Source organism: Naegleria gruberi (genome assembly GCF_000004985.1).
Source record: "Naegleria gruberi genomic scaffold NAEGRscaffold_86, whole genome shotgun sequence".
NCBI lineage: Eukaryota > Heterolobosea > Eutetramitea > Acrasida > Naegleriidae > Naegleria > Naegleria gruberi.
In genome coordinates this window covers 67,919-93,933 of record NW_003163241.1, presented here as the reverse complement: position 1 = coordinate 93,933, position 26,015 = coordinate 67,919, and the positions used below count along the sequence as shown (strand labels likewise).

At 34.6% G+C, this 26,015-nt stretch overlaps 10 protein-coding genes and 2 non-coding genes across 12 annotated transcripts in view; 7 read left to right on the top strand and 5 right to left on the bottom strand.

Annotated features, from left to right (window-relative positions):
* NAEGRDRAFT_82220 (uncharacterized protein) overlaps nt 1-1,320 on the top strand; it is a gene marked incomplete at both ends in the record, with an annotated part of 3,363 nt that extends 2,043 nt beyond the window's left edge. Inside the window, one exon of the mRNA XM_002669175.1 lies at nt 30-1,320. Coding sequence (XP_002669221.1) covers nt 30-1,320 — 1,291 coding nt within the window. The remainder of the gene's footprint in view (nt 1-29) is intronic.
* Nucleotides 1,321-1,379: 59 nt separating this feature from the next.
* NAEGRDRAFT_t823 lies at nt 1,380-1,453 on the top strand. Its single transcript has one exon. It is a non-coding gene; the product is annotated as a tRNA-Thr (tRNA).
* Nucleotides 1,454-1,654: 201 nt separating this feature from the next.
* Nucleotides 1,655-2,934, top strand: NAEGRDRAFT_44877 (uncharacterized protein; the record flags this gene model as incomplete). The annotated part of the gene is made up of 2 exons (XM_002669174.1): nt 1,655-1,955; nt 2,063-2,934. The coding sequence occupies 2 exons, from the start codon at nt 1,655-1,657 to the stop codon at nt 2,932-2,934; spliced, it is 1,173 nt and encodes a 390-aa protein (XP_002669220.1).
* Nucleotides 2,935-3,126: 192 nt separating this feature from the next.
* NAEGRDRAFT_t819 lies at nt 3,127-3,207 on the bottom strand. Its single transcript has one exon. It is a non-coding gene; the product is annotated as a tRNA-Leu (tRNA).
* A 1,021-nt stretch (nt 3,208-4,228) lies between these two features.
* NAEGRDRAFT_60001 (uncharacterized protein) lies at nt 4,229-9,611 on the bottom strand (the record flags this gene model as incomplete). The annotated part of the gene is made up of 3 exons (XM_002669150.1): nt 4,229-5,451; nt 6,631-7,638; nt 8,303-9,611. The coding sequence occupies 3 exons, from the start codon at nt 9,609-9,611 to the stop codon at nt 4,229-4,231; spliced, it is 3,540 nt and encodes a 1,179-aa protein (XP_002669196.1).
* Nucleotides 9,612-9,630: 19 nt separating this feature from the next.
* Nucleotides 9,631-10,512, top strand: NAEGRDRAFT_75865 (mitochondrial ADP/ATP-transporter; the record flags this gene model as incomplete). The annotated part of the gene is made up of 1 exon (XM_002669173.1): nt 9,631-10,512. One exon carries the CDS (start codon nt 9,631-9,633, stop codon nt 10,510-10,512), a length of 882 nt encoding a protein of 293 aa, XP_002669219.1.
* A 112-nt stretch (nt 10,513-10,624) lies between these two features.
* On the top strand, nt 10,625-11,200 carry NAEGRDRAFT_75864 (DnaJ domain-containing protein; the record flags this gene model as incomplete). The annotated part of the gene is made up of 1 exon (XM_002669172.1): nt 10,625-11,200. One exon carries the CDS (start codon nt 10,625-10,627, stop codon nt 11,198-11,200), a length of 576 nt encoding a protein of 191 aa, XP_002669218.1.
* Nucleotides 11,201-11,702: 502 nt separating this feature from the next.
* On the top strand, nt 11,703-14,720 carry NAEGRDRAFT_82217 (uncharacterized protein; the record flags this gene model as incomplete). Its single annotated transcript, XM_002669171.1, has 1 exon — nt 11,703-14,720. The coding sequence occupies one exon, from the start codon at nt 11,703-11,705 to the stop codon at nt 14,718-14,720; it is 3,018 nt and encodes a 1,005-aa protein (XP_002669217.1).
* Nucleotides 14,721-14,967: 247 nt separating this feature from the next.
* On the bottom strand, nt 14,968-16,773 carry NAEGRDRAFT_82216 (RGS domain-containing protein; the record flags this gene model as incomplete). Its single annotated transcript, XM_002669149.1, has 1 exon — nt 14,968-16,773. The coding sequence occupies one exon, from the start codon at nt 16,771-16,773 to the stop codon at nt 15,052-15,054; it is 1,722 nt and encodes a 573-aa protein (XP_002669195.1). The 3' UTR covers nt 14,968-15,051.
* Nucleotides 16,774-17,458: 685 nt separating this feature from the next.
* Nucleotides 17,459-18,385, top strand: NAEGRDRAFT_75861 (uncharacterized protein; the record flags this gene model as incomplete). The annotated part of the gene is made up of 1 exon (XM_002669170.1): nt 17,459-18,385. The coding sequence occupies one exon, from the start codon at nt 17,459-17,461 to the stop codon at nt 18,383-18,385; it is 927 nt and encodes a 308-aa protein (XP_002669216.1).
* A 16-nt stretch (nt 18,386-18,401) lies between these two features.
* Nucleotides 18,402-20,003, bottom strand: NAEGRDRAFT_54371 (uncharacterized protein; the record flags this gene model as incomplete). Its single annotated transcript, XM_002669148.1, has 1 exon — nt 18,402-20,003. One exon carries the CDS (start codon nt 20,001-20,003, stop codon nt 18,402-18,404), a length of 1,602 nt encoding a protein of 533 aa, XP_002669194.1.
* A 546-nt stretch (nt 20,004-20,549) lies between these two features.
* Nucleotides 20,550-22,173, bottom strand: NAEGRDRAFT_82846 (beta-amylase). The gene is made up of 3 exons (XM_002669147.1): nt 21,974-22,173; nt 21,422-21,919; nt 20,550-21,342 (listed from the first exon to the last, which is right to left on the bottom strand). Exons 1-3 carry the CDS (start codon nt 22,069-22,071, stop codon nt 20,640-20,642), a joined length of 1,299 nt encoding a protein of 432 aa, XP_002669193.1. The 5' UTR covers nt 22,072-22,173; the 3' UTR covers nt 20,550-20,639.
* Nucleotides 22,174-26,015: the final 3,842 nt, after the last annotated feature.

Genomic DNA, 26,015 nt, shown 5'->3' with positions numbered 1-26,015 from the left:
TATTCTTTCGAGTGATGATAAGGGATTAGATGCTGTCAAGCAGGTGGTTTCTCATGGATTAGAATGGATTTGTTCTGGTCATCAGTTGAAACAACCAAACAAGTTTACAACTTTGCTTCTTATGACACATTGTTGACTGCATTGAAATTGAGAGGATTGAAAGCATTGTTCATTCTAACCTATTCCAATACTCTCTACACTGGAAGTGCCTCTACTCCACCAACTACCGATATCGCCATCGAAGCTTTTGCTAATTATAGTAGAGCAGCTGCTAAGCATTACGCTAATGAGAATGTTATTTTCGAGGTTTATAATGAGGCAGATCTTCAGGGATTCACTCCAGTTACTTATGCTGCATTATCAAAAGCTGCAGTTGCTGCCATTCGAGAGGGAAACCCAAATGCTCAAGTTTCTACAACTGGTGTCGCTGGTTTTTCGTATACTTTTGTGAGAGGTTTCACATCTGAAGGTGGTGCTGCCTCAAAGAATGGTTCTCAATTGTTTTCTGGAATAGGATTGCATCCTTATGGAGTTGGTAGTCCTAAATCACCATTCGGAAGATTCCCAGATTTGACTAGAAAGTTCAGATCAATTATTAATGATAACATCAATGCCACTCTTCAAGGAAAGGCATCTACATTGACAAGTGCTCAAAAATCTTTGATTTCTACGGTGCCACCTGTTTGGGATACTGAATGGGGTCTCACAGCAACTGATTTCGACTCAAACTCGAATGGATTGGACGAAGCAGCATTGAGACTTCATGCTAATAATGTAGTAGGAAGATTACTCTCCTCATGCGCAGTTGGTTTCCCAATTTACATTTATTACGATTTGAGAAATGATGGAGTTGACCCAACAAATAGAGAACACAATTTCGGTTTGCTTTTCAATAATTATACTGACAAGCCAGCCATGAAAGCCGTCAAGCAATTGAGTTCAATCGTAAGAAATAGATTATTTGATGGATATATTCAAATTGAACACCCTTCTGTAACTGCTATGAGATTTAAGAGTTCAAATGATTCAGTTATTGTCCTGTTGCCAACTGAAACTGGAGCTTCAGTTAATATTAAGGCAAATAGTGCCAGTTCAGTAGTAGATATTTTTGGAAGAAATGTAACTGTTTCAAAAGATAATACATTCACAGTGAAGGAAACTGAAGGATTGGTCTATGTAACTTTTGTGACGCCAATGGTAACACCAACCGTAAGTCAACCAATTATTCAACCAGCAAATAGCACAAAGGTTTCATCAGCAGAGAAGCTAATTGGAAATTGGATCATTCTTGCTTTACTACTCATTTTGATTATTGTGTAATAAAAAAGAAAGCTGCATATATGAAAAACAATTTTATTAAGGATTTTAATGAAATGTGCGCCTTCCTAGCTCAGTTGGCAGTAGCGCTGTCCTAGTAAGACAGAGGTCTTGGGTTCGATTCCCAAGGGAGGCATCTTTTTGTTTTCTTTTTATTTTCCAAAGTAATTTAAAGATTTATTACAAAACTCTTAATTTTTTTAGAGAACTGATAGTTATAATAATCGTGCCAAATAAATCAGTGCACTGAACGACTCCTTTCTCCATTTGGTAATATTTTCGCCAACGCCACAACTTCAACAAGAATCATGATAACTCTCCAATCAGCTCAAAAAAAATGTCTTCTTCAACAACAACAGAAAATAAGAATATTGCCTTTGGCAGAGTGGGAACCAACTTGAATATTGGCATCGTTGGTTTGCCAAACGTTGGTAAATCAACCTTCTTTAACATTCTCACCAATTCTTCAGTGCCAGCTGAGAATTTTCCATTCTGTACCATTGATCCGAGCACGAGTCATGTTGCAGTGCCAGATGAGAGATATGATTGGTTGGTGAAACATTTGGGAGCAACAGATAATGCCCCAGCTATTTTGAATGTGACTGATATTGCTGGATTGGTCAAGAATGCTTCAGAAGGTTTGTTTTAGGAGTGTGAGAAGTGTTTTTGTGAATATTTTGTGTGTGTGAAAATGTGGATTTTTAAATTCAAATAATTCATGAATTGGATTGGAAATAATTATTAGGTGAAGGATTGGGAAATGCATTCCTTTCTCATATTAGAGCTGTTGATGCCATTTTCCATATGGTAAGAACATTCGAATCGAAGAATATTACTCACGTTGAGGGTAGTATTGATCCAGTGAGAGATATTAAAACCATTGAACAGGAATTGATCAAGAAGGATATTTCCTATTTGGAAAATGTTAAGGGACCACTCGAAAAGATGGGAAAGCAAAAGAAGGAGAAGGCTTCTGAACTCGTTGCTGTCGAAAAGGCATTGGAAATGTTGAAGGAAGGAAAGGAAGTGAGATTTGGTGATTGGGCTAGTAAGGATATTGAATTACTCAATCCTCACCAATTGTTGACCTCTAAACCAATGATTTATCTTGTGAATATGACACCAAAAGATGTTGTGGATCCAGAAAAGAATGAGCATGTCATTAAGATTAGAGAATATGTCACTTCTAAGAGTGCAATTGCTGAACCTGTCATTCCATACAGTGCTGCCTTTGAAAAGAAATGGCAAGAGACTGATGAAGAAAAGAGACAAGAATTAATCAAGAAGGGAATCAACTCCAAGATGGCAGATATTATCAAGATTGGATATGCCATGCTTAATCTCATCAATTATTTCACATGTGGTCAACATGTGCGTACATGGACCATCAAGAGAGGAATGAAGGCCCCAGCTGCTGCTGGTCAAATTCACAGTGATTTTGAAAAGGGATTTATTTGTGTTGAAGTTATGAGTTTTGAAGATTACAAGCAATATGGTAGTGAATCGGAATGTAAAAATAATGGAAAGCTCAAGGAGAAGGGAAAGACCTACGAGGTAGAGGATGGTGATATTTTGCACTTTAAATTCAATGTGTCGAGTGGCGGAAAGAAAAAGTAAATATTGAGCTAACAAAATTAATAGCATTTTTAGCAAGAAAATTTGAGGTGCTTGTAATCTTTGTTGATTTTCTAAATAATCTCTTATTTGTAAAATATCATCTTTCAACCATAGATACAAGGAATTACTGGAACATATTCATTGGTAAAGAAAAGCTCCAATCTCGAAGATGAAGAAAAATAAAACAAAATTTGCAGAAGGTGGGATTTGAACCCACGAAGCTTGCGCAGTAGAACTTGAGTCTACCCCCTTTGACCACTCGGGAACCCCTGCTTCACGATATTGGAAAAAAAATGTAAAACATTAACGAAGTAGGCAGATACCTATGTCATCAATTATTTTATGCATTAATTTTTACTACTAGAATTCTAAATATTTTCTAGAGGTCAAATGCTAAATTGGAAACTTTGTTGCATCGTTTTATTTGCTTACAAACAGCCATGCATTAAACAACCCTCATTTGGAAGAAGCAAAAAGTTCATCGAAACCACTCAATCAAAATCATTTCACAATATCACAAATTTAATGCATGGGCTGTTTGTAAAAACCAATCAAAACAAAAAAATTTATAATACCGATTATTATACACTACAATTTTTCGAATCTATTCAGATTCTCGACCAAACACTCTTGTGATGGTGTACTTTTGGAGTGTGTATCGTAGGAACAAAGTTCATTCACAGCTTCGTCATTGGACGGGGACTTTTAGGAGTGGAGTTATCGCCTAGCCTTTAAGTTGCATAGTTGGAAACTAATCAAGAGTTAGACCGTGACTAATGGAAACCATAGGGAAAGTAAACATCGCGAAATAATAGAAAATTAAATGGGGAAGCATCTGAAATATCTGTCAAGGATATCGAGAAGGTGATCCAATACCATCTCTTACGCTGCAATAAAATTCTTACGTAACGTTCTACAATATCTATTCTCTTTGATTATATTCTTATAAAATTTCCTTTCTGTTCATAATTAAATCATTACTCTCCACGCCTCGGTATCTTTACATTGTTTTGCCCGTGCTAAACTAAAGAAACCTGCTTTAAATCTTTGACAGAAGATAGCTATATGTTATTCTACAGACAAGAATAAACAATACATAGTTTGAATCCATCTAAACCTCGATGCCGAAAGTTACGGCGATAGTTTAGCGCTGTGCTACTTGCATCTTGGTCAATCTAGAAAACCGCACAAACGTACTAGACGTTGAGGTATTTTTTTGAGGGACGATCAAAACAAAAAAATCTTTTATTGCAATAATAACGAATCTATTCAGATTCTCTTTGAATTTGTAAATTTACATTGAGTCAATATAATAATATCTATAGGAGCGGCCGACAAAGTTAGAAATGGCTCCCTGGATCTCAGGCCATTTCTCTGCAATGTCTGGGTATTGTTGTACGTATCCATCTTCGAAGAATGTGGTTCCAGAATGGTGGAAGAAGAGTACATGGTGATGCTTTTCTGGTCTGAATTGAATATGAGTGAGTTTACACTCTCTCTGATCAAGAATATCAGATATTTTTGACAAGCAAAAGTATCTGGCACTATCCAGAGCAGGGCATTCATGAATATAGTGATTAAGGTCAGATTCTGTGTTACAATCATGACAGAAACTTTTACCCTCACCAAAATTGATGTGGGCATTTGAAGAGTTTCTCCAAATATAATATTTAGATTTAGGAGACAAATGGGATTTAAGGTAGCTGACGTTGATAGAGTTCCAATCTAGGTTAGGTATGTGATTGGGGTGACTCTCTATCTTGTCAAGCATTAGCCTTAAATGTTGTGAGGTAGTTAACCTCTTATAGTCAAAGATTATAATATCGTTCTTTGTGAGGATATATTGATTAAAGAGTAGTTTACGGATATCAAAGATTTTAGGTTTCAGAGTTGCATTCTTTGCCAATAAATCAACTTTGATATTTTCCTTATCCTTATGAGCTTCAACTTTCTTGAATTCATATTCAAGTTTTCTATCCTTAATGGTTTTAAAGAAGGCTTTTTTTAGTGGTAGAAAGTTTCCCTTATATCGTTCTTTGAGAACTTCAATTGCCACATTACTATCAGTATGGATTTTAATCTTGGAGTCTCTTGGGATAACTTTAGCTGCTGTAATAATAGAGCATATTTCAGCTACATTATTTGAATATTGATCATTAATATGGAGGGATAAAGATCTAACTGGAGTGTTCATATTGGAGCAATCATAGATATTAATCCCCATTCCAGTCTTTGATTCGAGTCTTGATCCGTCAGTGTGAATATCAAAATTATTTCCTGTTTTGATTTTTTTCAACTTGAATTTCATTTCATTTTTCTTAAGTGTGAGGTTGTATTCTTTTAGTACTAGTAGCCATTTCGAATAAATATTGTCTTTCGTTTCCTCACAGTGCTTGATACCATGTTTGAAAGCTTTCTTGACGAGTAAATTGTTACTGTTAGCAATTAAGGTCATGGTTCTTAGGTTCATTCTTTCAGAAAATTCTACAATAGATGGTAGTCCTAATCCACCTTTTTCTAATGGTAAGTGGAATAAGCTGGTTGGTGTTTTCCTGTCCATATATAGTTTTCTTCTAATTGCTCCTCTAATGGCTATATCAATTTGTTGTGCCTTTTTCAGAGGAATTAAGTTAATTTTAGAAAGGTGTGTAAATAAGCTAATAGCTTTAGCGTGAATAATTTGTTTAAGGTTATCTGGTTCAATTTTGAATAATGGGAGAAATTTCAAAGATTTGGTAAATTTTTCAATTTTGTTTTGGATATCTTGTCGAACCAGAATATCATCCCATGGATAATGTCCAAGTATCCTAAGGTTTTTTTGTTTAGGAATAGGTGTACCCTTAATTTTGGGAGATACTTTGCTTGTTTTAGGTAGTAGAGTTGCAACTGATTTCTTTGCATTTAGTTTAAAAAGTAGTTGACCTAGCCAGTCATGTATGTTATCTAGCCTGTCATTGTATTTGGCATATCTGTCACAGACAACATTCATATCATCTGCAAAGCAACAGAGTGCAATATCATTAGCACATAGTTTGTTTGGTTTGATTGGTATTTTCCATTTATCTATTGCTTTATCAATAATTAATTGTGTGATACAATCGTATATAAGAGGAGCCAATGGGCATCCTTGTGGGATTCCTCGAGTTTTTGTAAATTTTGTGGATAGATGATTATCAATTTCTAGGCTCAATTCATGGTTGCTATAGGCATTAATAATAAATTGAGTGAGTTCGTTAGGAAATTTACAATGGTCTAGTGCCATTTTAATCACTGACAATTCTACAGCATCATAAGCTCCTTCAATATCTAGGTTAACAAGAATGAAGGTTCTTTTCTTAGTTTTCATAGCTAATGATGATAGAAGGACACCATGATTTAAAGTGTTTCTGTCTGTAATAAATGCTTGTTGTCTCATATTTATATGAGATGATGCCCAAGATCTAAGTCGAAAGGCTATAATATTAAATAAAATTCTATAAAATGTAGGTAAAATAGTGATTGGACGAATGTCACTGAGAGAAGTGATATCTCTTTTAGGAATGAGTTTCACCCATCCTTGCTTCCAATCTTCAGAGATATCACCTATTCTTAGGCAATTATTAAATTCGTTCAATAAAATTTTCTGATTTTTTTCTGTGAGATGCTTAATAATATCCAGAGAAATTAGATCAGGACCAGGGGTATTTGATTTCATACGTTTTAAAGCTTTTTCCAATTCTTCTATATGGATCGAGTTGGTCCAATTTGGTCCTTCTTTAATAGTTGATCTACTTGGAATGAATGTTGGAAGTTGATTAGTCGAGGTAAACTTATTTGTAAAGTATTCTAAAATTTCCTCTTCTTCGAAATTAATATCTTTCCATTTAATTTCTTTGGAATGAACCATTCTATCAAATTGATACATTTTAGATGAAGTTCTATCATTGAATTCTTCTATCAATTTTTCCTTAATATGTTTTCCATTTTTAATATGAGTTTCTTTCAGTAATGTTTGTAATTCAGATATTTCTGATTGAGAAATAGTTTCATTATTTAATTTGTGAAGAATTTCTTCTTCCAAATCTTGAATTTCTTCTTTATAGGCTGTTGAGATTCGACCAACACCTAATCTATCAGTTTTGGAGCCATATTTGTTAATTTGAGTCAAGATAGCTTGATTTAACTCTTTGAAATTATCTATAGGAGACTTATTAATTTCTTCATATATTTTCTTTCTCTTACTCTTACTAAAGTAAGGTCTCCAGGTTAAGTTAGATTTAAATTCGAGATCTATATAGAAAGGAATGTGATCATTAGTGGTTAATGGAGGCATGAGCACTTCTTTAACTATTCTTATGTCTTTTGACACAAAGACATGATCAGGTTTCGATTCAAAAATATTAGATTGAACTCTTCTTATCCAAGTATTATTGGATGTTTGTAATTCGGTTAGTCTGAGTAGATTAAGTATCCATAGCCAGTCTTTTTCTCTTTTACTAGTGGGATTTCTTGTATCAATATTAATATCACCACTTAAAATAATATGTTCATCTTTAATTGTGAGGGCAGCATTAATAAAGCTATTAAGAGCTTCTTCCTCATTGTCATAATCATTATCTTCCACTAAGATAAATTGTGAAGATGTTAATTGGAATTCCACGACTTTCGAATCGTGTCCATTGTAATGTTCCAGGTACGAGATTATTATTTGTAATATTGCGCTTTCTATAATTATTTAGAAAGTGCATAGCTGCAGTACCTTTGCAACCTTTTCTTGTATTCATTAATGAGTTAAATAATAGGTACCCTGATCCAGAGTTTTTGACTTCTATTTCTAGTTCTGGGGTATTTAAGTGAGTTTCAGTTAAACTCATAAAGTGAATTCCATGTGTTAAACACATGGATTTCAATTCAGGAGTAACTGATTTATGGCTTGCGTGCTTATATAAACCATTTACGTTATAGCACGCTAGCCTTAAACTTGTTGTGGTTCTACTCAAGGTAGAGTAGATGGATTAGATGATGAACTTAATTCATCATCTAACATATTATTATTACTATTATTAGAATCCTCTAACATCTTATTATTAGGATTATTTAACATTTTGTTATCATTATTAGGTCTAATAATATTTGCTTGTTTAAGTATTTCAACTATATTATTAATATTGTTATTAGTGAGCATGAGCTGTTGAGTTAAATCTATAATACTTTTTTCAATTTTATCAATTCTATTATTTGCATTTGTGATATTATTATTATTATTATTATTATTATTATTATTATTTAACAATAGTAGTAGTTGGTAGTTGTCTAATTGGTTCATCAATAAATACGAGTTTATCAATAGGTGATAACTCTAATTGAGGAAGATATGGGTGTAATTTACTTTTCCTTTGGATTTTAGAATCCAATATTTGAATAGATGGCTTAAATTTAAATCCATTTCCACTATGATTTCTTTGTTTATCCTTTAGGGAGATAGATTTCTTGCAAAATTCATTCATTTCATCCATATCATTGTGTACAATTTTAATTAATTTGTATTTAGTTGTTCCAGAGCGGTTAGTTGTATCAGTAATGGTAAGATTGTTTTCTTGGAGAGTCTTATTAATTCTGGTAAATGCTTGGATAATTCCTTTTTTAATTTCATCATTAGTATAATTAATTGGAATAGAGCATTGAGATGTTGTCTCCTTGGTTTCATTTCTAATCTGTTCAATAGTTTTATATTGATTTAAACCAAGATTTTGTGCCATTTGAGAGCAAATAGTTTGATCCTCAAATGATATTCTAATTATAAATTGGTTATGAGAATAGTTAGTGTAGAGTTCCTCAACAGAAATATTATCTTCCAATATATATTTGCTAATAATATTTTCTAGCATTTTAAGGTGAGTAGTTTTACTGGAAGTAGTATGTGAAAGTGCTAAAGGTTTAGGATTAAAGATTGCTGGAGATGGAAAGCATTCTAATATGAATTTTCCTCCATGACTTCCTTGCACTAATTGATTGAAACACTCTTTATAACTGGTTTCATCAGGGCAAATTACATTAATAATATTATTACAGTATCGATTAACTCTAATGATTACAGAGTCACCGAGTAGGTCTGTAATTTGTTCAACAAATTCGTTAGTAACATCTTTGTAGCAAATTACATTAATTATTTGATTAAGATTGTAATTAGATTTACGTTTGTTAGGTCTAGTATTAGTTGCCATATTTCTTTTCATCTTATTAGTTGTTGATTTTTGTTTTGCTATTGTTTTCTTAATAGATGGCTGAGCTTTAATAGGAGCTAATCTTGTAATATCAGCATAACTGACAGTTCTATTTTTAGGATTACTATCGCATATTTGAACTGTCTCAGTCAAGAAATTTCCACCATTAATTAAATTTCTACTAGTTGGTAGATTTCTAACATTTACTGGATTTCTAGTAATAAATAGATTTTCATTTTCTGATGGTTGGGTATTGATCAGATTATTATTTACAGGTTTGATGGGATTATTATTATTATTATTCAATAACGGGTGACCATTACATATATTTACAAGTTGTTGAAGATAGTCACGGAGATTATTGTTTTCCTTTTGGTAGGTTTTAATTGCTCTCTCTAACACAAAAATCCTGTCAGCAAGCAAATTACTCCCTTCCGTATCCGGAGGATGGTCTTGTTGAGGTATTTTTTTCATCGTCGGTCAAAACAAAAAAATGCAAACAAGCAACAACAGCCCACTCGTACAGGTGACCGTCGGTATTGTAGCAAAGGTTTCGTCCAGTCTACTTGTTAAATTGCCAATTTGTCCTCTTTTCACAGCCGCATGCATTCTTCAATCTCACCAAGCCGATCATCAATTGGCCAAGCAAATTGGTGATAAACAGTTGAATACCATTACAATCCTGCAACAAATTAAACAAGATCAAGGAATTTCCAGTTGGTTCAGAGGATTTCCTGTTGAATTATTGAAAAATATCTTGACTGGCATGTTTTCTCCAATGTTAATGAAGATTTTCAATATAATCCCAAAATTTGATCCAAGCACTGACTTGGGAAAGTACTATTTGAGAAATGTAGTTGGTGGAGCTTTGATAGGAACTGCCATGGAAGCTCTTACAAGACCATTAGCCTATGTCAGATTTAAATTGGCATTTGACACAATTGGCAAGAGACAATATTCAGGTCCAATCGATGTTTTAAAGAAGACTATTGAAACCAATGGTTATTCTGCTCTATTTGTTGGTCTTGACGCTTCCTTAATCAAATTAATCGTATACAGATTTTCCTATTTTGTCATGTATGACATTTTGACAAGTGTCAATCCATATCCAAACGACATCAGGGCCAAATTCCTAATCGCCCAACTCATTTCATTTTCCAACTTTCTCATCTGCTATCCATTGGAAACTGTCGAAAGAAAACTTCAAGTTCAAGCTGACAAGAAGGAAAAAACTTTTTCTGGAACTTTGGATTGTTTCCAAAAAACTTATAAGGAAGAAGGAATTTCTGGATTTTTCAGAGGATGGAAGATTAGTATTGCTACCTCTTTGGCAATTTCTGGAGGTTTCATTTTGTACGATTTGATTACAAATTAGGAAACTTTGTTTCTAGAAATAGAAGGAGCTAATTATTTGATTATTTAATTTAATATTAAAATAAAAAATGGCATCAATGATGGTTGGGAGAGGTATTATCCTTTTAATTTTCATGTCAATTCTTGTGGTTCTAGTTTCTTCTAGTTTCCAACAAGATGAAGAAGAAACTTCCGATTTTTATTCAGTGTTGGATTTAACACGTTCAGCAACTATCGAAGAAATTAACGAGAAATTTAAAACCGTCAAGGAAAGATATGAACAAATTCAATCCTTGGTTCAAGACGAATCTCCACAATCAGACGAAACTCTAACACAATTCGGATTTAATCGGAGTGACTTTTCCCTCCTCACAGAACAATATTCCCAAATGACTAAAGCCTATGAAACACTCTCCGATCCAACACGTAAACAAATTTATGATCAATTCTTTCGAATAGGAATTTATCTCAGAAAGGAATGGGGATGGAAAGAAGAAGATTTGGAATTTTTGTTTAATTTACTTGTTGGATATGGAATTGCATTTGTAGTGATTGCATTCTTGATGGTAATTGTTGGAATTTTGCTGATTTTCTTGTTTGGATTAATAATTTGGGCATTTTGTTGTGTTTCTTCCAAACATTCAAATTCATTGGAAATACCAAAACAATTGGATCATTCAAAAGTATTGGAAAAGGATAAAATTGAATAATTAAATACTCAATTTTAATAATTATTTCATTACAAATTCACAAGAAATTAAATATTCAAATTTTCTTTATCAATTTTCGACCATTTATTTATATATATATTAAATATCAAGACTTTTCATGATTTCAATGCTTGATGAATGTAATTGTGAAATTGTTCCCTCAACAAGGCCCTTAGAATCTCACACAACAGCTCTCTTCCATAACTGGTCATAAAGTGCCCTCATCCGCACTTTAAGAATAAGGCATCATGAACTTCTGATTTGAGGTTTAGAAAAAACTCTTCACACAAGCAAGGAAACTTGCAAACTAGCAAACACAATAATATTCAAAACAGTTAACGTAAAAGAAAAAGATCAACCCAACTTGTATTGTTCTGCTACTGCTGCTAGAGTTTGTTTTTTGTATTATCAATTCAATAATTGGAAGCAGAAGAAGAAGAATATTAAGTGCCTTAATAAGACGGAAGATAATTTACCTTGTACATTTATTGACAAAGAAAAGATGGACGATTTGTATGGATACAATGAAGATGAGAAGGCCTTACAGGAGTTTTTGGCTCAAAAGATGAAAACAACTCCAACAACAGCTCAACAATCATCAGCACAATTCAATCATCAGAGTTCGAGAAATATATTTGCCAATTCTTCCATCATGATGGCAAACAATGGAAAGATTCCACTGAATGCCAATGGCTTCTCTTCATCATCCAGAAAAATTCAATTAAGCAATGATGATGATGATCGGGAATTAAGGGAATACATTGCACAAAAGAAGGAACAGATAGCAACAACAGGTGGCGCATTGAATAGCCAGAGCTCGAGGAATATACTGGCTGGCTCTGGAGGTACCATGATTAAAAAGATAACCATACAAGAAGCTCAACCTGAAGTTTCCTCACCATCAGCAATTTCTCTTCAAAATTCTTCATCACCAAAAAGCACATTGAATAGTCAGAGTTCGAGGAATATTCTCTCTGGTGTGAATTTCAAACCAACTCCAAAGAATAACATGAATTCTGGTAGTGGAGGCAGTGTTGAGATAAGCTCCTCCACTCAACAATTACTCGATGAACATCAACTAGCTTTTGCAGAATTCTTGGCAAAGAAGCAAAATCAACAGCAACCAACAAGCTCTGTATCATCAGCTCCACTCGATTCCTCATCAATCAATACATCAAGTTCTCGGAATATTCTGGAGGGTGTGGATTTAAAGCCAAGTTTTCGATTGATTAGAGATAATTCAATAGCAGGCGAGTCATCAAAACCAAAAGGAATACTCATCAGAGAGGGATCTTCCTTACTTGTTACAAAGGATATTCTTCAACAACAGGCTCCTCCTCCTCCTCTGGTTTCATCAAATTCACAAATGATTAAGAGAGGAACTCTCCAGAGAGAAAATTCAGTTTTTACCTCAACAACAGAAAAGACACCAATTACTGAAATGACTTCCTCTAATAGGAGAGCAACCTCTGTTTTACAAAGAGAGAATAGTCTGATGATTGCCTCTCAAAATCCAAGAGGAACTCTCCAGAGAGAGAACAGCATCATGACAAGTGGAGCACCTCGAGGATTTTTACAGAGAGAAAACTCTGTCAGGAATCAGTCGTCATCTTCTGAAAGACCTCGTGGTCAACTTCAAAGAGAAAATAGTGTAGTGACGAGATCTTCTGAGCTTCCAAGAGGGGCACTTCAAAGAGAGAGTAGTGTCTATATGAGAGAAGCTAGTTCTGTACCAAAACAAAGACCAACACCAACAACAAACACCACTCAGGAACGACCACCTCCTGTGGATAGAGGAATGTCAAGAAATGATCAAGGATACAAACAGTCAATTAATCAAAGATTCCTTTCAAAATTGAAGCAACGATTGGAAGAATCTGATGGAAACTTTTCTGATACAACAAGTGAAATTTCAATCAGGTCAACAACAGATACTACTGTATTGAGTCAGAGAGAAATTTGTGATGAAGTTGGATTTACACATCAGGTAGAATTCTCTCAATTGAATTATTTAGTTCATCAATTTGTTCATTGTGGATTTCCAGTTCTTGTTTTTGACAAACTTGGATCCATTGAGTTTCTTAATAAGGAAGCAGAGGATTTATTTGGAGTTTATTCATTCAGTGCAATGGGAGAACATGTTAGTGAATTATTCTTGGATGATGCCTCCGTTGAACTTCATCAAGCCATGTATGAATTCTTGGGTCCAACAGAGAATAGCACTCTGAAGGCAGATAAAATTGGATCTGATCAGAACTATCTCGATGATATTAAGCCATATAGTCAATTGAGTGAGGAAGAAAAAGCAACAAGAAGGAAATCACTCTCAGAGGAACGATATCTCAGAGCCAAAGCTACCATGCTTAAACAATTCTTCATTGTAACTGCAAGAATTATTCCAATTAAGAAACTTCAAGAAATTCACTTTTGTGTCTATTTGAAATTCTTCAAGGAAATTGATAATGAACATCAGGCAGCTGTTACAAACTCTTTCAAACATGCTATTACTGATCTAAGTATCATTCCAGTCATTACAATTAATGACAAGGGAATTATTCAAGTTTTTAACAAGGCAGCTTCATCTACATTTGGATATGAACCAAAGGAAATTGTTGGAAGAAATGTCAAGATTATTTGCAACAGTAGAGATAGGTTGAAACATGACAGTTATTTGGATAGATGTCGAAGTAGAGAAAATGGCGTTGTGGATGTAACACGGAAAGTGAAGGGAGAAACCAAATCTGGAAAGATCATTTCTTTGGAAATTAAAATTTCACAAATTGTCACTGATGGAAAACCATCCTATGTGGCCTATCTCAGAGATTACAAATCATTGTCAACACCAGAAGAACACATGACAAGAATTGCAGAAAAGATTTTCCCAAAAAGTATTGCAGAAAGATTGAGCATGGGCCAGACTGTCATTGACACAATCGATTCCTGCTCCATGTTATATTGTGATATGGTTGGTTTCACTGATTTCTCTTCAAGAAAATCACCAAAAGATGTTGTCAAAATCTTACATGACATTTTCACACTCTTTGACAATGTTTGTACTGAACTGAATTTGGAGAAAATCAAGACCATTGGTGATTGTTACTTTGTTGCTTCAGGTCTTTCGAAGAGTGAGACCAATCATGCAGATAACATTGTAAAGGGAGGTCTTGCAATGATTCGAAACATGAAACAATATACTACCTACACAAATACTGATCATTTATTATCAGTTCGATTGGGAATTCACACTGGAAATGATGTGATCGCAGCAGTTGTTGGAAAAGTGAAACGAACATATGATTTATTTGGACCTGCAGTTGAAATTGCTCAAATGATGGAAGCAACAGGAAAGGTCAATCAAGTTCACATCTCAAACTCAACTTACAAGGAACTGAGAAGTGAAAAATCAAAATCTCTCTTTTCTGAAAATCTAATGAAAGGAGAAGAGATTGCATTGGATAAATATTCAAGTCCTATCAATATTCCATTGGATACTTGGATTACTCAAAGTATATATAATTGAAATGAATGAAAAATGATGAAAAAAACTTCGCTTGTCAAGAGTTATTGGAATCCCTGGTGATCTTGTTGGTACCAGATTCTGTTGCAAGGTTTGGTTAGTGATCTAGATAACATTTCATTCATTTGACTTTTCACTTGAAACACCTGACAATGGATGATCAATAATGTGCAGAAACATTTACAAATGACAGTACTGCAAATAATTGACAAGAGTGCCGACGATTCGAAATAATCGAATACCACTCGCCAAGAATAAAACCAAAAAGTAATTTCGGTAATTTGGTTTATTCATGATACAATACCAAGGAAGGTTTTGATAAAAATCAACTTATTCATTTACCTGTAATCTTGGTTTTGGAACGAATATCTTGAATTTTCATCTTCTTTTGGAATGCAATACTTTGCTTGAATCTGGCATGGCAATCCAACAAGTGGATGGCAACTTCAGTTTGAAGTTTGTCGAATAGTTCGTCACTCAAATGGTCTGATTGTCCTGTATTGAAATGATCCAATTTCATCTTGACATCTTCACACAAATGGCTTGTGACAACAAGTGCCTTTTCTCCATGTTCATCAATAAATTCTGTGAAAATTTCAAAGGCAACCTCATACTTCTTTTGTTCAACTTCCTTGAGATCGGATTCGAGGGACTTCTTTTCTGTTTGTGTTGGGTGACTACTGTCATAAAGTTTGACTTGAATATCGAATGAGTCATTACAGAATTCCTTATAGTAATGAATCTTTTCCAAAAATTCAAATGATTCCAAACATCTTTCAGTTTCACAATGCTTTCTAAAGAGTGCTTTGAGTGCATGATCCTGCAGTGTGTCGAGTAACATGACAGCATTTGCCTTTTTGAGACGTTTTTGAGAAACACCTTCTCTATTGATGGCCATAATAAAGATGGCCAACACAATTGGAACAACCAGCAGAATTGAAAAACCAATGAGACCCATGTTGACACTTGAAGAGGTCAACAAGTAATCATTCTTGTTTCTTGCCAATTCCTTTGCATAGGTCAACAAGTTAGAAACCACATTCTTCCATCCAAGAGAGTAGGAAGTATAATTCTTACTTTCAATGAGAGTGATGGCTTCCTTCTGCTTGCCTGATTTTAACAGGTTTACCACTTGTTGTTCATAGGGATTGACTGGAATTGCGCTAGAGTTGAAGTATGTAGAACCATTGAGAAGTCTGAGGAAAACATCGGGTGGGAGGGCATCAACGATCGAAGCAATAGCTGCAACGGCCTTATCTTTAGTTGTTTTCCATCTGGAAATATAGGGTTCGGTTTGATTAGAATACACGGCAATCTTTAGTGAAGAAGCAGCTACTTCACTCATCAAGTTAGCATCAGCTCTGAGTATCAACAATTCAGTTTCGTTAGTAGTGGAGACGGAGAAGGCAACTGAAATCACAACTGCCATGGCAACAAAGGCAATAATGTTGATCATCATACCTAGAATTGACAAGACACGAATACAGTTTAGCTCCACAGTACCACAACAAGTGGCAACTGAAAACCCGCCTGATGTCTTTGATGTCTTAGAGGTTGCTTTGCTTTGGTAACTATTTACAGTTTTGGTATCGAATGCTTGTTCTTCTTGTGTTATCATTGTGACTGACTTGCTATTGTTTGGTAACTTTTTCACAAGCTTATCATCAGAAATTAGGTTAGTGGTGCTGGATCCAGCTGGATTCAACGATTGTGGTGAAGTTGGAATTTCAAAATCACACTTTGATGTTGGCTTTTTCATTGGTGACTGACAATCAAAGTTAACTTCAGCAGTAGTGGATAAGACGTCATCACAATCACTTGGTGTTCTAGTTTCAGAGGATTTAATATGTTCTTCAGCAGAGTTAGGAGAAATCTGGTTATCCTTTATATCTGCCAATTCGATTTCACACTGTGTTGAAACACTGGCTTGCGGCTGATTATTGTTGACAGTTAATGACATTTGTTGTGGAGAATTCATTCTCTCTGTCGTTGTGGTTTCTGAAGTAGTAGAAGTGCTATCCCCACCATTCGAGGATGAAGAGTTATTCGATGTCATCTAAAATGTTTTTTTAATATTTTGCTTCTCTGCCAAACAACAACATCTGTTTGATTATTGAACAACACACAAAGGATGAAAGTAACAAAATATTTTAGCAAAGCTCCTTTCACAGTCCATACCCAAATTTTACGGGTTACTCTCATAATTAGTGAGAAAGTCAAAAAAACATGAAGTGCAAATTTCTTCTTGAGAAGGTACTTGACATGTTTGGAATCATTAAAAAGAAGCGTTTTGGACTCTTCCATATAATAATCATTTTCTTTGGTATTTGGCCGTCTCTAAGGTAATCTAAAGCGACATCAAGGCTTCAAGTTGGTGCATTTTTTTCTATTTTGTTTTGTTGTAGATTTTGGATAATTGGCGGGAAATAATTTATAAGCCGAATTGTAAAGTGAGATGAAGATTCTTTGTTGATATTTGTTAGTTGTGGTATGAATACACATGTAAGTCTGGAATGGAAACCATTATCATGATTTTCAGTAAAGAATCCTGTGGTTTTGTAATTAACCGGTAAGTTCAGTTGATATCTTTTGATTACTGACATTTGTAATGTGTTGATGAGTTATTTACAGTAATCTCGTGGAAAACGTGCTGTGTCAATTACTGGATAACCTTAATATTTTACACACAAGGAAAAACAAACAAATTTTCATTGTAAACTTGAAAAATTCATTCAAAAAAAATGTCGCAACGAGATGTTCAGCATTTACTCTCACTCTATATCGATCATCACTTGGAAAGACTGCAGAAAAACGATCCTTTACTAATTAATTTATTTAAATTATTTAAAAATTCGAAAATTTGTGATGATGATGATTTCAATCATTCCGAGAGTGTTCTTGTTGATTCCGAATGGATTATTGGGCAGCTGGAAAGGCTTGTTGAAGAATATGGATCATGTGAGTTTTGTTCTAATGAGGGTTTTCCACAAAGTTGGCTCTGGAAAGTTTTATGTATGAATGAGAAAGTTGACTATAACAATGAGCGAGTGATTAGAGATGAAGAAAGAGAAAGAAAGGATTCGGATTTGGCCAAGATGGGAGAATGGCTATTGAAGAATTATAAAGCAAATGCAAATGAAATATATACAAGGGACTCTTGGGAAGCTTATCACATTCTCTATGTTTGTGCAAAAAGTGGAAGTTTGGATAAAGTTAGAGTATTGTTGAAGTATGGAGCGGATGTGAATCACTTCTCCAAGTTGAGATACTATCACGAAAAACCTATTTCTATTGCTTTCAGAAATGAATTTTTGAATGTTGCGAAAGAATTGTGTGGTGGAGGATATCATGAATTGTTTGAGATTAATTGGTACGAATTAATGGATGGATTTGAATATAATTGTATGGAAGTTGTTGACAGGGAAAAGAGTATTGAAGCCTACCTGGATTTCTTTTCTGTAGAATATGTAAAAAGTGAAAATCAAATCATACCGGAAGTAATTCAAGCTTTAGACAATTTTGTTAATGAATATCAAGATGAGCAGGGAAATATCATTGAAGAGTTCAATGGTAAATGTAATAATTTGAGGAAGAACTCATTAATGGAAAAATTGAAAAATCAACGCAATAGATTGACCGATTTGGTAATAATTTGTGAAGAATATTGAACAAATAATACATTTATTAATCCAACACTGGTAATTCATTTGGATCAATTTTATAGTTGGCTCTGGCATAATCACAGAAAGTTCTCCAAATTGGTTTCTCATTCTCATCAACCTTTCCGCCCATCTTTTCCAATGATTTAGTCATGCCATCCATGTAGGAAGGAATCTGCTTCATGTACAACTTAATTCCAATATTATTGATTATGAAATCCTTTTGTAAGATTCCACCAACATTGAACATTTTGATGTCTGTGAAACGTGTGGAATTAGCTCCACATTTTTGGAGAATGGCTCCTCCAATAGTCATGCATCTGTTTTTCTGTTCCTTTTGATTATTTGCAATGTCACAAGTCTTGAATAGATAGACAGCCTCAACCAATTCAGAACCCACAAATTTTCCCTTTGTGGCAAAGACAGTTTCCAAGTAACGTTTCGAGAAGAATCTTCCAAAATCCACTGTACAACTTCTCACCACACTACTATACTTTTTCAATGAATTGCTGTTATCCAATTCCTTGTAATCTCTATAATCACCAAAGATTATCATTAAATCCTTTGCATCGTATGAAAAGAAAGCTTTCGTACACTTTTCAATACTCATATTTACAGTGTGGACATATTTCTGGATTTTCGTTCCTGTAACAGTTGTGTAATTCTCCTTGGATGAATAGACATGACAGGAACCAAGTTTCGAATGTTTAGAAAGTTTCCAATCACTCGTATGCTCAGCCAAATGATAAATAAATTCAAAATCCGAATCTAGAACAATCCTATTGTTCATATCCTCTTCTTTGTAAACCAATAAATCTCTATATTTAGCAATCTTATCTTGTTTGGCTTTCAAGTCAACGAGGAGGAATTTAGGAAGTGTTAGAATATTATCTTCAATCCAGTTTTTACAATATTTAGTTTCGTGTTTTTGAAAGTAAAAGAAAAATTCTTTCAAATCTGAATAGAACATGTTAACTATTAAACCCAATTGACCATTATCAATGTCAATCTCTTGTGCTATGTCTTTTCCTTCCATAAATAATTTGTAATTAGCTTGTTGTTTCGAAAACCAGTTTCGAATATATGCATGTTCAGAGAAAAGTGGAATCATTCCTTCATTTTCTGATTGAATCATATCAAATTGCAATAAGAAACCATTCTCAACTGCTGTATTCTGAATAATCAATCCTTGACAATTCGAATCTTGTATCAACTCGAATATAAAACTATTCAATTTCGAATAAAATATCTTTCTCTCAAACTTGATAGGTTTCTTCCTCTTGGAATCGTAAAATCTGTCAAGAAATTGCAATTTTTGCAAATTCAATGTGGCACAATTTTTCAACTCACCACTCGAAATGTGATTTTCAAATTTACAACGTAATTCATCGAGTGGAGCAATGTCAATTGGTAAATTGGACGAAAGGTTGGTTGTGGTGTTGGTGGTTTTACTTTTTGATGAATTTGCCGAATCATGACTTCTAAAGCTTGATAATGAGTTTCGGTTTTCTTTCGACAAGAGATTCGTATAGCCAATGACTGCTTCAAGTGGAATGACTAATAATTCATACCCATCACGTTGTTTCCTTGATGTGGCTGCAGCAGCTGTTGAGGTGGAGGTTGGCATGCTATTGTTGTGTGTTGACAATTTTTTTAATTTGGACGAAAGAGAGCGAAAGTTGTCTAAACTTTTATCTACCAAAAATTGGCTTTGAGTTTCTTATTTTGTGCAGGATAAGTGCTACATACCAAATATAGACCCGGTTTCGACAATAACTGGTAATTACATTGATAGAATCGACTACTTTCGAATAAGAAAGCAACTACTTGGTATCTATCAATTGAGTTATCGCTGCATGAAAATAACAATGATGGTTATCTCTGAATACCAGATCTGTATTTTTTGGAAAAGAGATCTTGTCAATTAGTATAAATTATTCGAATGTTCTTTTGATTGTTCTAATGGTATGCAATGTTTAGAATATAAAAATGCATAGAGTGCACTAGTCAACTGCATATCTACCATTATTATTGATGCTCGCGCGATACTTAACAGACAAGTTTCGGATAAGGAGTTTAGTCAATCGTACAAAATGCACGTTAGATTCATTTATAGAACATTGACCTCCCTAGCTCATAATTCAAAGTCCAAAACAAAAGAAACCATTTCTCTGCTAACAAAATTCATTTTATACAATCACTTGATCATCGACAACTCACAAACTATACCTTTCGTATTCCACCAAATTTTATTCGAATCCAATTACAAATTATGCATCACGTAAACAAGATTAGCATAACTTCCCATATACTGAGAACTAGCCATCAACTCATCTGACATTCTCAAAAATGTAAAACTAGAAATTGACTTGCCGTCACTAATCGACTGTTTTGCAATTTGTTGATTTGCTGCGTAATTTCCCAAAATTTCCAAAGCATTCTCACCTCCATATTTCAATCCCAAATTGAAAGCTGATTCTCGTGTGAGGGCAACCAACTCTTCTGGACCACATGCACAATCGGAGGGTTGTTCTCGATCTTTCATTTCCAAACATGTAAATTGGAATTCTACATTGTGTTTTTTGAACATTTTGGCAATGTCAATATAACCATTGTAATGGATCGTGTTGTAGTAACCGGCCGTGAGTTCAGCTGCGTGACTCCATGTATAATACCACCAATGAATGCCTGCTATTTTGGTTGCCAATTTGCTTGATTGACCAAATACTGATCTAGCTCTTCCCAAAATGGCATCACCATGTTGAATAAGTTTGGCTGTATACCATCCAATAAAGAATTTACCATAACTGGAATCATAATTATCAAAAGTATTCTCAGAGAAGAAACCAGTTTCGAATGGCCGAGAGTTGTAATTGCCAGCATTGGCCGGACCTGTCTTTCCCCATTCTGGATGACCTACTTCTCTCGCTGCCTTGGCCAAATCTTGCAGCATATATCGATCATAACTAATCCAGAAAGTATTCGAAAATAATTCATAAATTTTTCTTGTGTTATTGAACAGAAACATTGAAAACAAAAACTCACCATTGAAATGCGCCAATTCCAGGAAAACTCCACATATTATCTTGCAACTGATAGGAGGGATATCTCATTTCTCCAGCAGGTCCTAGACCAATCTCAATCGTATCAATTACTCCACCCTTAATAAACGAAGAAAATGTAGCATTGAATTGAATCATAACTTGTTCGTACATTTCGAGAGGAGTTCTATTTCTTCTCGAATCATTGCTTGGAAATAGTGCTTCCGAATCAACTCCTAGCGAAAGATACTCCCTGTCTCTGTGTCCATTCTGGTCAGTGTAGAAAATCTCTGGATTTTTATCACCCACCACTTGATGAATCCACAATGGCAATGGAATGTAGCATGCATCACCTACATTGGTTCCACATTGATGAAAGGAAAGAACTGGCTCCACCTTTAAACCCACCTGTCGACACATGGTAAACAGTTGCATGTAGGCATTGAAATTGTATTGTTGGGGAGATGGTTCAATAATTCCCCACCAAACGTCAATCATTATTCTAGTTGATGACATTGAAATTAATTGAAATATTCAACACAATCATCAAACTTACCCGTCTGTTCCTACTTGTTTTACTCGTTGCAAGTAATCGTAAATTTTCTCTGGATTATTCAACGATCCGTCTGAATTCACTGTATTGAGTGGCATCATGATATAAACTGGAACATAGAGTGAAGTCACGAGGCCAATAATACTGTTATTTATTAACAATAATATGAGGAGGAGATGAGCTCCGGAGAAAGAGTGCAGTTGTTGGGTCATGCTTGTTTTTTTTTTGAGATTGTTAAGGGATTTTTCAGGAGTCAAACGGAGTTTGACAGCTTTCAGACTTGCAAAACTATTTTCTTAGTTCCTCTAGATCAGAGAAGAAAACAATTCTATTCGAAAGAATGATAGATAAAAATTGGATTCAAAGGAATATCGCTTGACTCTTGCATTTGGTGTAAATTAGTATTTATTTCTTCTTTGAATCGAAAGAATTGAATTATTTATTTCTTTGAATTTAAATCGATACCAAAACTAGTTTATGGAATTTTTCCATTTTTGAATCCAACTTGACAAATTACAGATAAATGAAGAAAAATCCAACCACAATGAAAATATAGACAAACACCAGAGCCAGTCCGTGGAAGTAATTACTACGTCCATCTCTACTAATGTAATTCAACATGAGAACTGAGAAGAAGATGGCCATCAAATTGAATTGAGGGAAAGTAAGGGAAAAAATCATATTTTCATTTCCTTCAAAGATGAGGAAGGATCCCAAGACAAGAGCTGGAATTTGAAGGAGAGAAATTTGAATAGCAGCAACGTTACCAATTTCCAAAGCAAGTGTAACATTGTCCATCCAGGCAAATTGAATTGCATTGAGGAATTCGCCCATACTTGGCACAGTTGCAATGAAGGTTAATCCAGCAAATTCTGCACTAACTCCAATACTTTCAAAGGCAGGTTCTGAATTTGTTGATGAACGAGTTAACAATTTCATTTAAATATTTGAGAAATATAGTAAAAAACAAACTTACCAAGTGCTGAAGTCATAACTGCAACGAACGAATATGCTGCAGTACACAAAATGAGAACTAAAATAGCCAACCAGATAGGCCAAATACTTTCCTCCTCCTCTTCTTCTGTTTTGTTCGACTCGTCTTTTTCTGATTTAATTAGAGATTGGTCATGTCCTTCGCTGTCAGAATCTTTCAGATTTTCCATTGACGCCTTACTAGCACTCTTATTATCATCTAATTGATCTCCTTTTGTTGAGTTTGTTTCCTCTTGTTCTTGGTCATCTTCTGGCTCTTTTTCTTGGTGTTCTCCTTCTCCAGAGAATCCCTTCTTTGGTGGTTTTTGCATTAAGAATCTGTGGGTTCTCAAACTGTAGAATAATCCGAAAAAGTAGGCAAATGGTAAGATAATTGCTGCTGTGAATGCAAGTGGTCTCACCTTGTTTTCATAGAGAGGATCATGGACAAAGTCTTCCAATGAAATATCACAACCAACACACCGAATACTAAAGGTACTGTTGTTGGTGAAATTACTCACTGGAGTATAATTACTGGTCAATAATAAATCTGCAGATTTTAAGTCCAATAAGGTGTGATAATTTTGAATTTCATCCATTGGTGAGAAGGAGCGAGGAGCAATTTCGACAGGAGCCCCATAAATTGTTCCAATTGTTGTCTTTTTGGTAATTTCTTTAAGGTTCGCTCCATGAACTGATTTGTTGGGCCTCTTGTACTTTCTACCATACAAACTCTTAAAGCTACGTTTAGCAGTATCAAACCAAGAGGAATCAGCTTCAGGAGGATTGTTGACTCCTTCAATATTGGATGAAAATGATGAATAAGGTGCTGTACTAGTTGATAATAGTCCTTTCGAATAAATATCTGGCTCTTCCTTCGTTCTATTGTATGGCAAACCATTCAAACATTGGCCACATTTCAATTGCTGAACACCAAATGACAAGTAGTACAAACATGGCAAGAAGGCACCAACAACTGCAATGAATAACAAGATGCTGGAAACACCTGCAGCATATCTATTAAAGTATTGTTCCCTGTATCTAAGACCTCCACAGCCCATGGCAAGCCCTGGAGTAAGTAAGACAGCACCTAAGATTGCACCACTTACAGAGTTCACAACCACACCCTGCAACCCCTTGTACAGAGCTAAGAAGTATAATATCAGTTCAATTATACTACCAAATGTGGCATTCAACAATGCTCCAAAAACAAATGAAGTTTGAGCAACAATAGATTCAACACAATGGCCAATAATGAAAGCAAGAGGCATGGCAGCAACAATTGACAAGGCAAAGATGACCATACTATATTTGGTTGTAAAGTCATCTTCCATACCATAATGAAGTCCAATAGTTAAGGCAACGAGAGGAAGCAAGTTGATGAGTGGAACTCTAATAGAGAATAATTTCATCTTGAATGCTTTGAAAGTGAAAGGATCAACCATGTGAATGGATTTATCTTAGGTTTCTTCCTTCTTCTCTTCATCATTATCTTCGTTATTAATTGAATTGGAATTTGATGTTTCCACTCTCCTTGTAATGGTCAAATCAATAAAACTTGGCAAGAACATGTTCTTGTTAATACTGAAAATGAGTTTTGAAATTGGAATTGGTATAATTGGGAACCAACACATAATGACAATAAATGATTGTACAAAAGTCATTGGCAGTCCAATAAGTAACACCCAAAACAAGTGTTTCACTAACCTTGAGATTGGATACTTTTTCTTTTGCTTTTCTGATGAGGTGTTTGAAGAAGATAACAACCCAGTTCTTTCTCCTGCACCACTGGTTGTCTGCTCTATCAAATATCCAAAGAAAACTCTCTTGTTAAACGGATTAAGCATAAAGAAGGATAATTTAAATAAGGTTTTGCCATAATCAGCCCCAAAGACTGTAATGAAACTCAATCCAGAGAATAAATTAAATATCAAAAACAATAAAACTCCAAAAGTGATAGTATAGATAAATCTCATTACAATCTTTAACTTTTCCACAAAGGCAGCATACTTTTCCTTCATCCACTTCTTGGCTCTGTACGAAAACTTTTTCTTTGCTGATTCACTCATTTCATCTTCATCTTGACTCATTCCACCTGAATACATTAAATCATCCTCTGATCCTCCAATAAAAGCTCCTCTTTCAGGATCAAAAAATAAGGCACGTCCATCGTGGAGCATATTTTCATCTCTCGAAAAGTCAAATACTGATTTCATTCTTCTAATTGAATTTCTACGTTTGAATTCTTGTTGAGTGAGCTTAGAACTAGGACTCACAGCAGAACCTGGATAAAAAGACATGGAACGATCCATAGTTCTTCCTGTGAAATTTGATCTCGTAGCTGATCGATGCATTCCAATAGTTTCAAAATCATAGAAAGAAGATCTATTTCCCAAATGTTCCATTGTATAAGCTACAGATTTTGCTGATTTTCTAATGGATGGCCTTTTTGGTGTTTCCTCAATCACATCTTGATCTTCCAAATCCATTAATCCCTGTGAATTAGTTCTCGTACTAATCACAGAAGCAGCTCTATTATCATCTCCATTCGCAGATGAATCTGATTTACTATTATCATCATCGGACGAATCTCCCTCAATCATATCATCCGATAGATATCTCATTCTCAATGAATTGGAGGCCATCACATGATCTGGTGGAGTTTCTGGAATAAAGCTACTGTTACTAGAAGGTTTAATACTAATACTAGTACTCTTTTTTGAAGAGGAAGCAGCAGAGGATGAAATTGCCTCATTGGATGAAGATCCTCGGAAGGAAACGTTCTTCTTCCCTCCTGTTGGTGATGGGACATTCTGTTGTTTTTGTTGGGTATTATCAGTAGAGGAAGAGAAGGTAAGTTTCTTCTTAGTCTTTTTGTTTGATGATGATGAAGGGGAGGAATCTATTGTTGAAGATGGTAAATTATTATTATTAGGATCCATTCTTGTTTTCTCAATAACAATGATGAGAAGAAGGATCTATTAACAAAATAGAGGATTAATCAATACAATCAAAATAATAATAAGTGTTGAGTTTTTTGATGAACGAACAACTTAATAGGATTGGTGTGTTG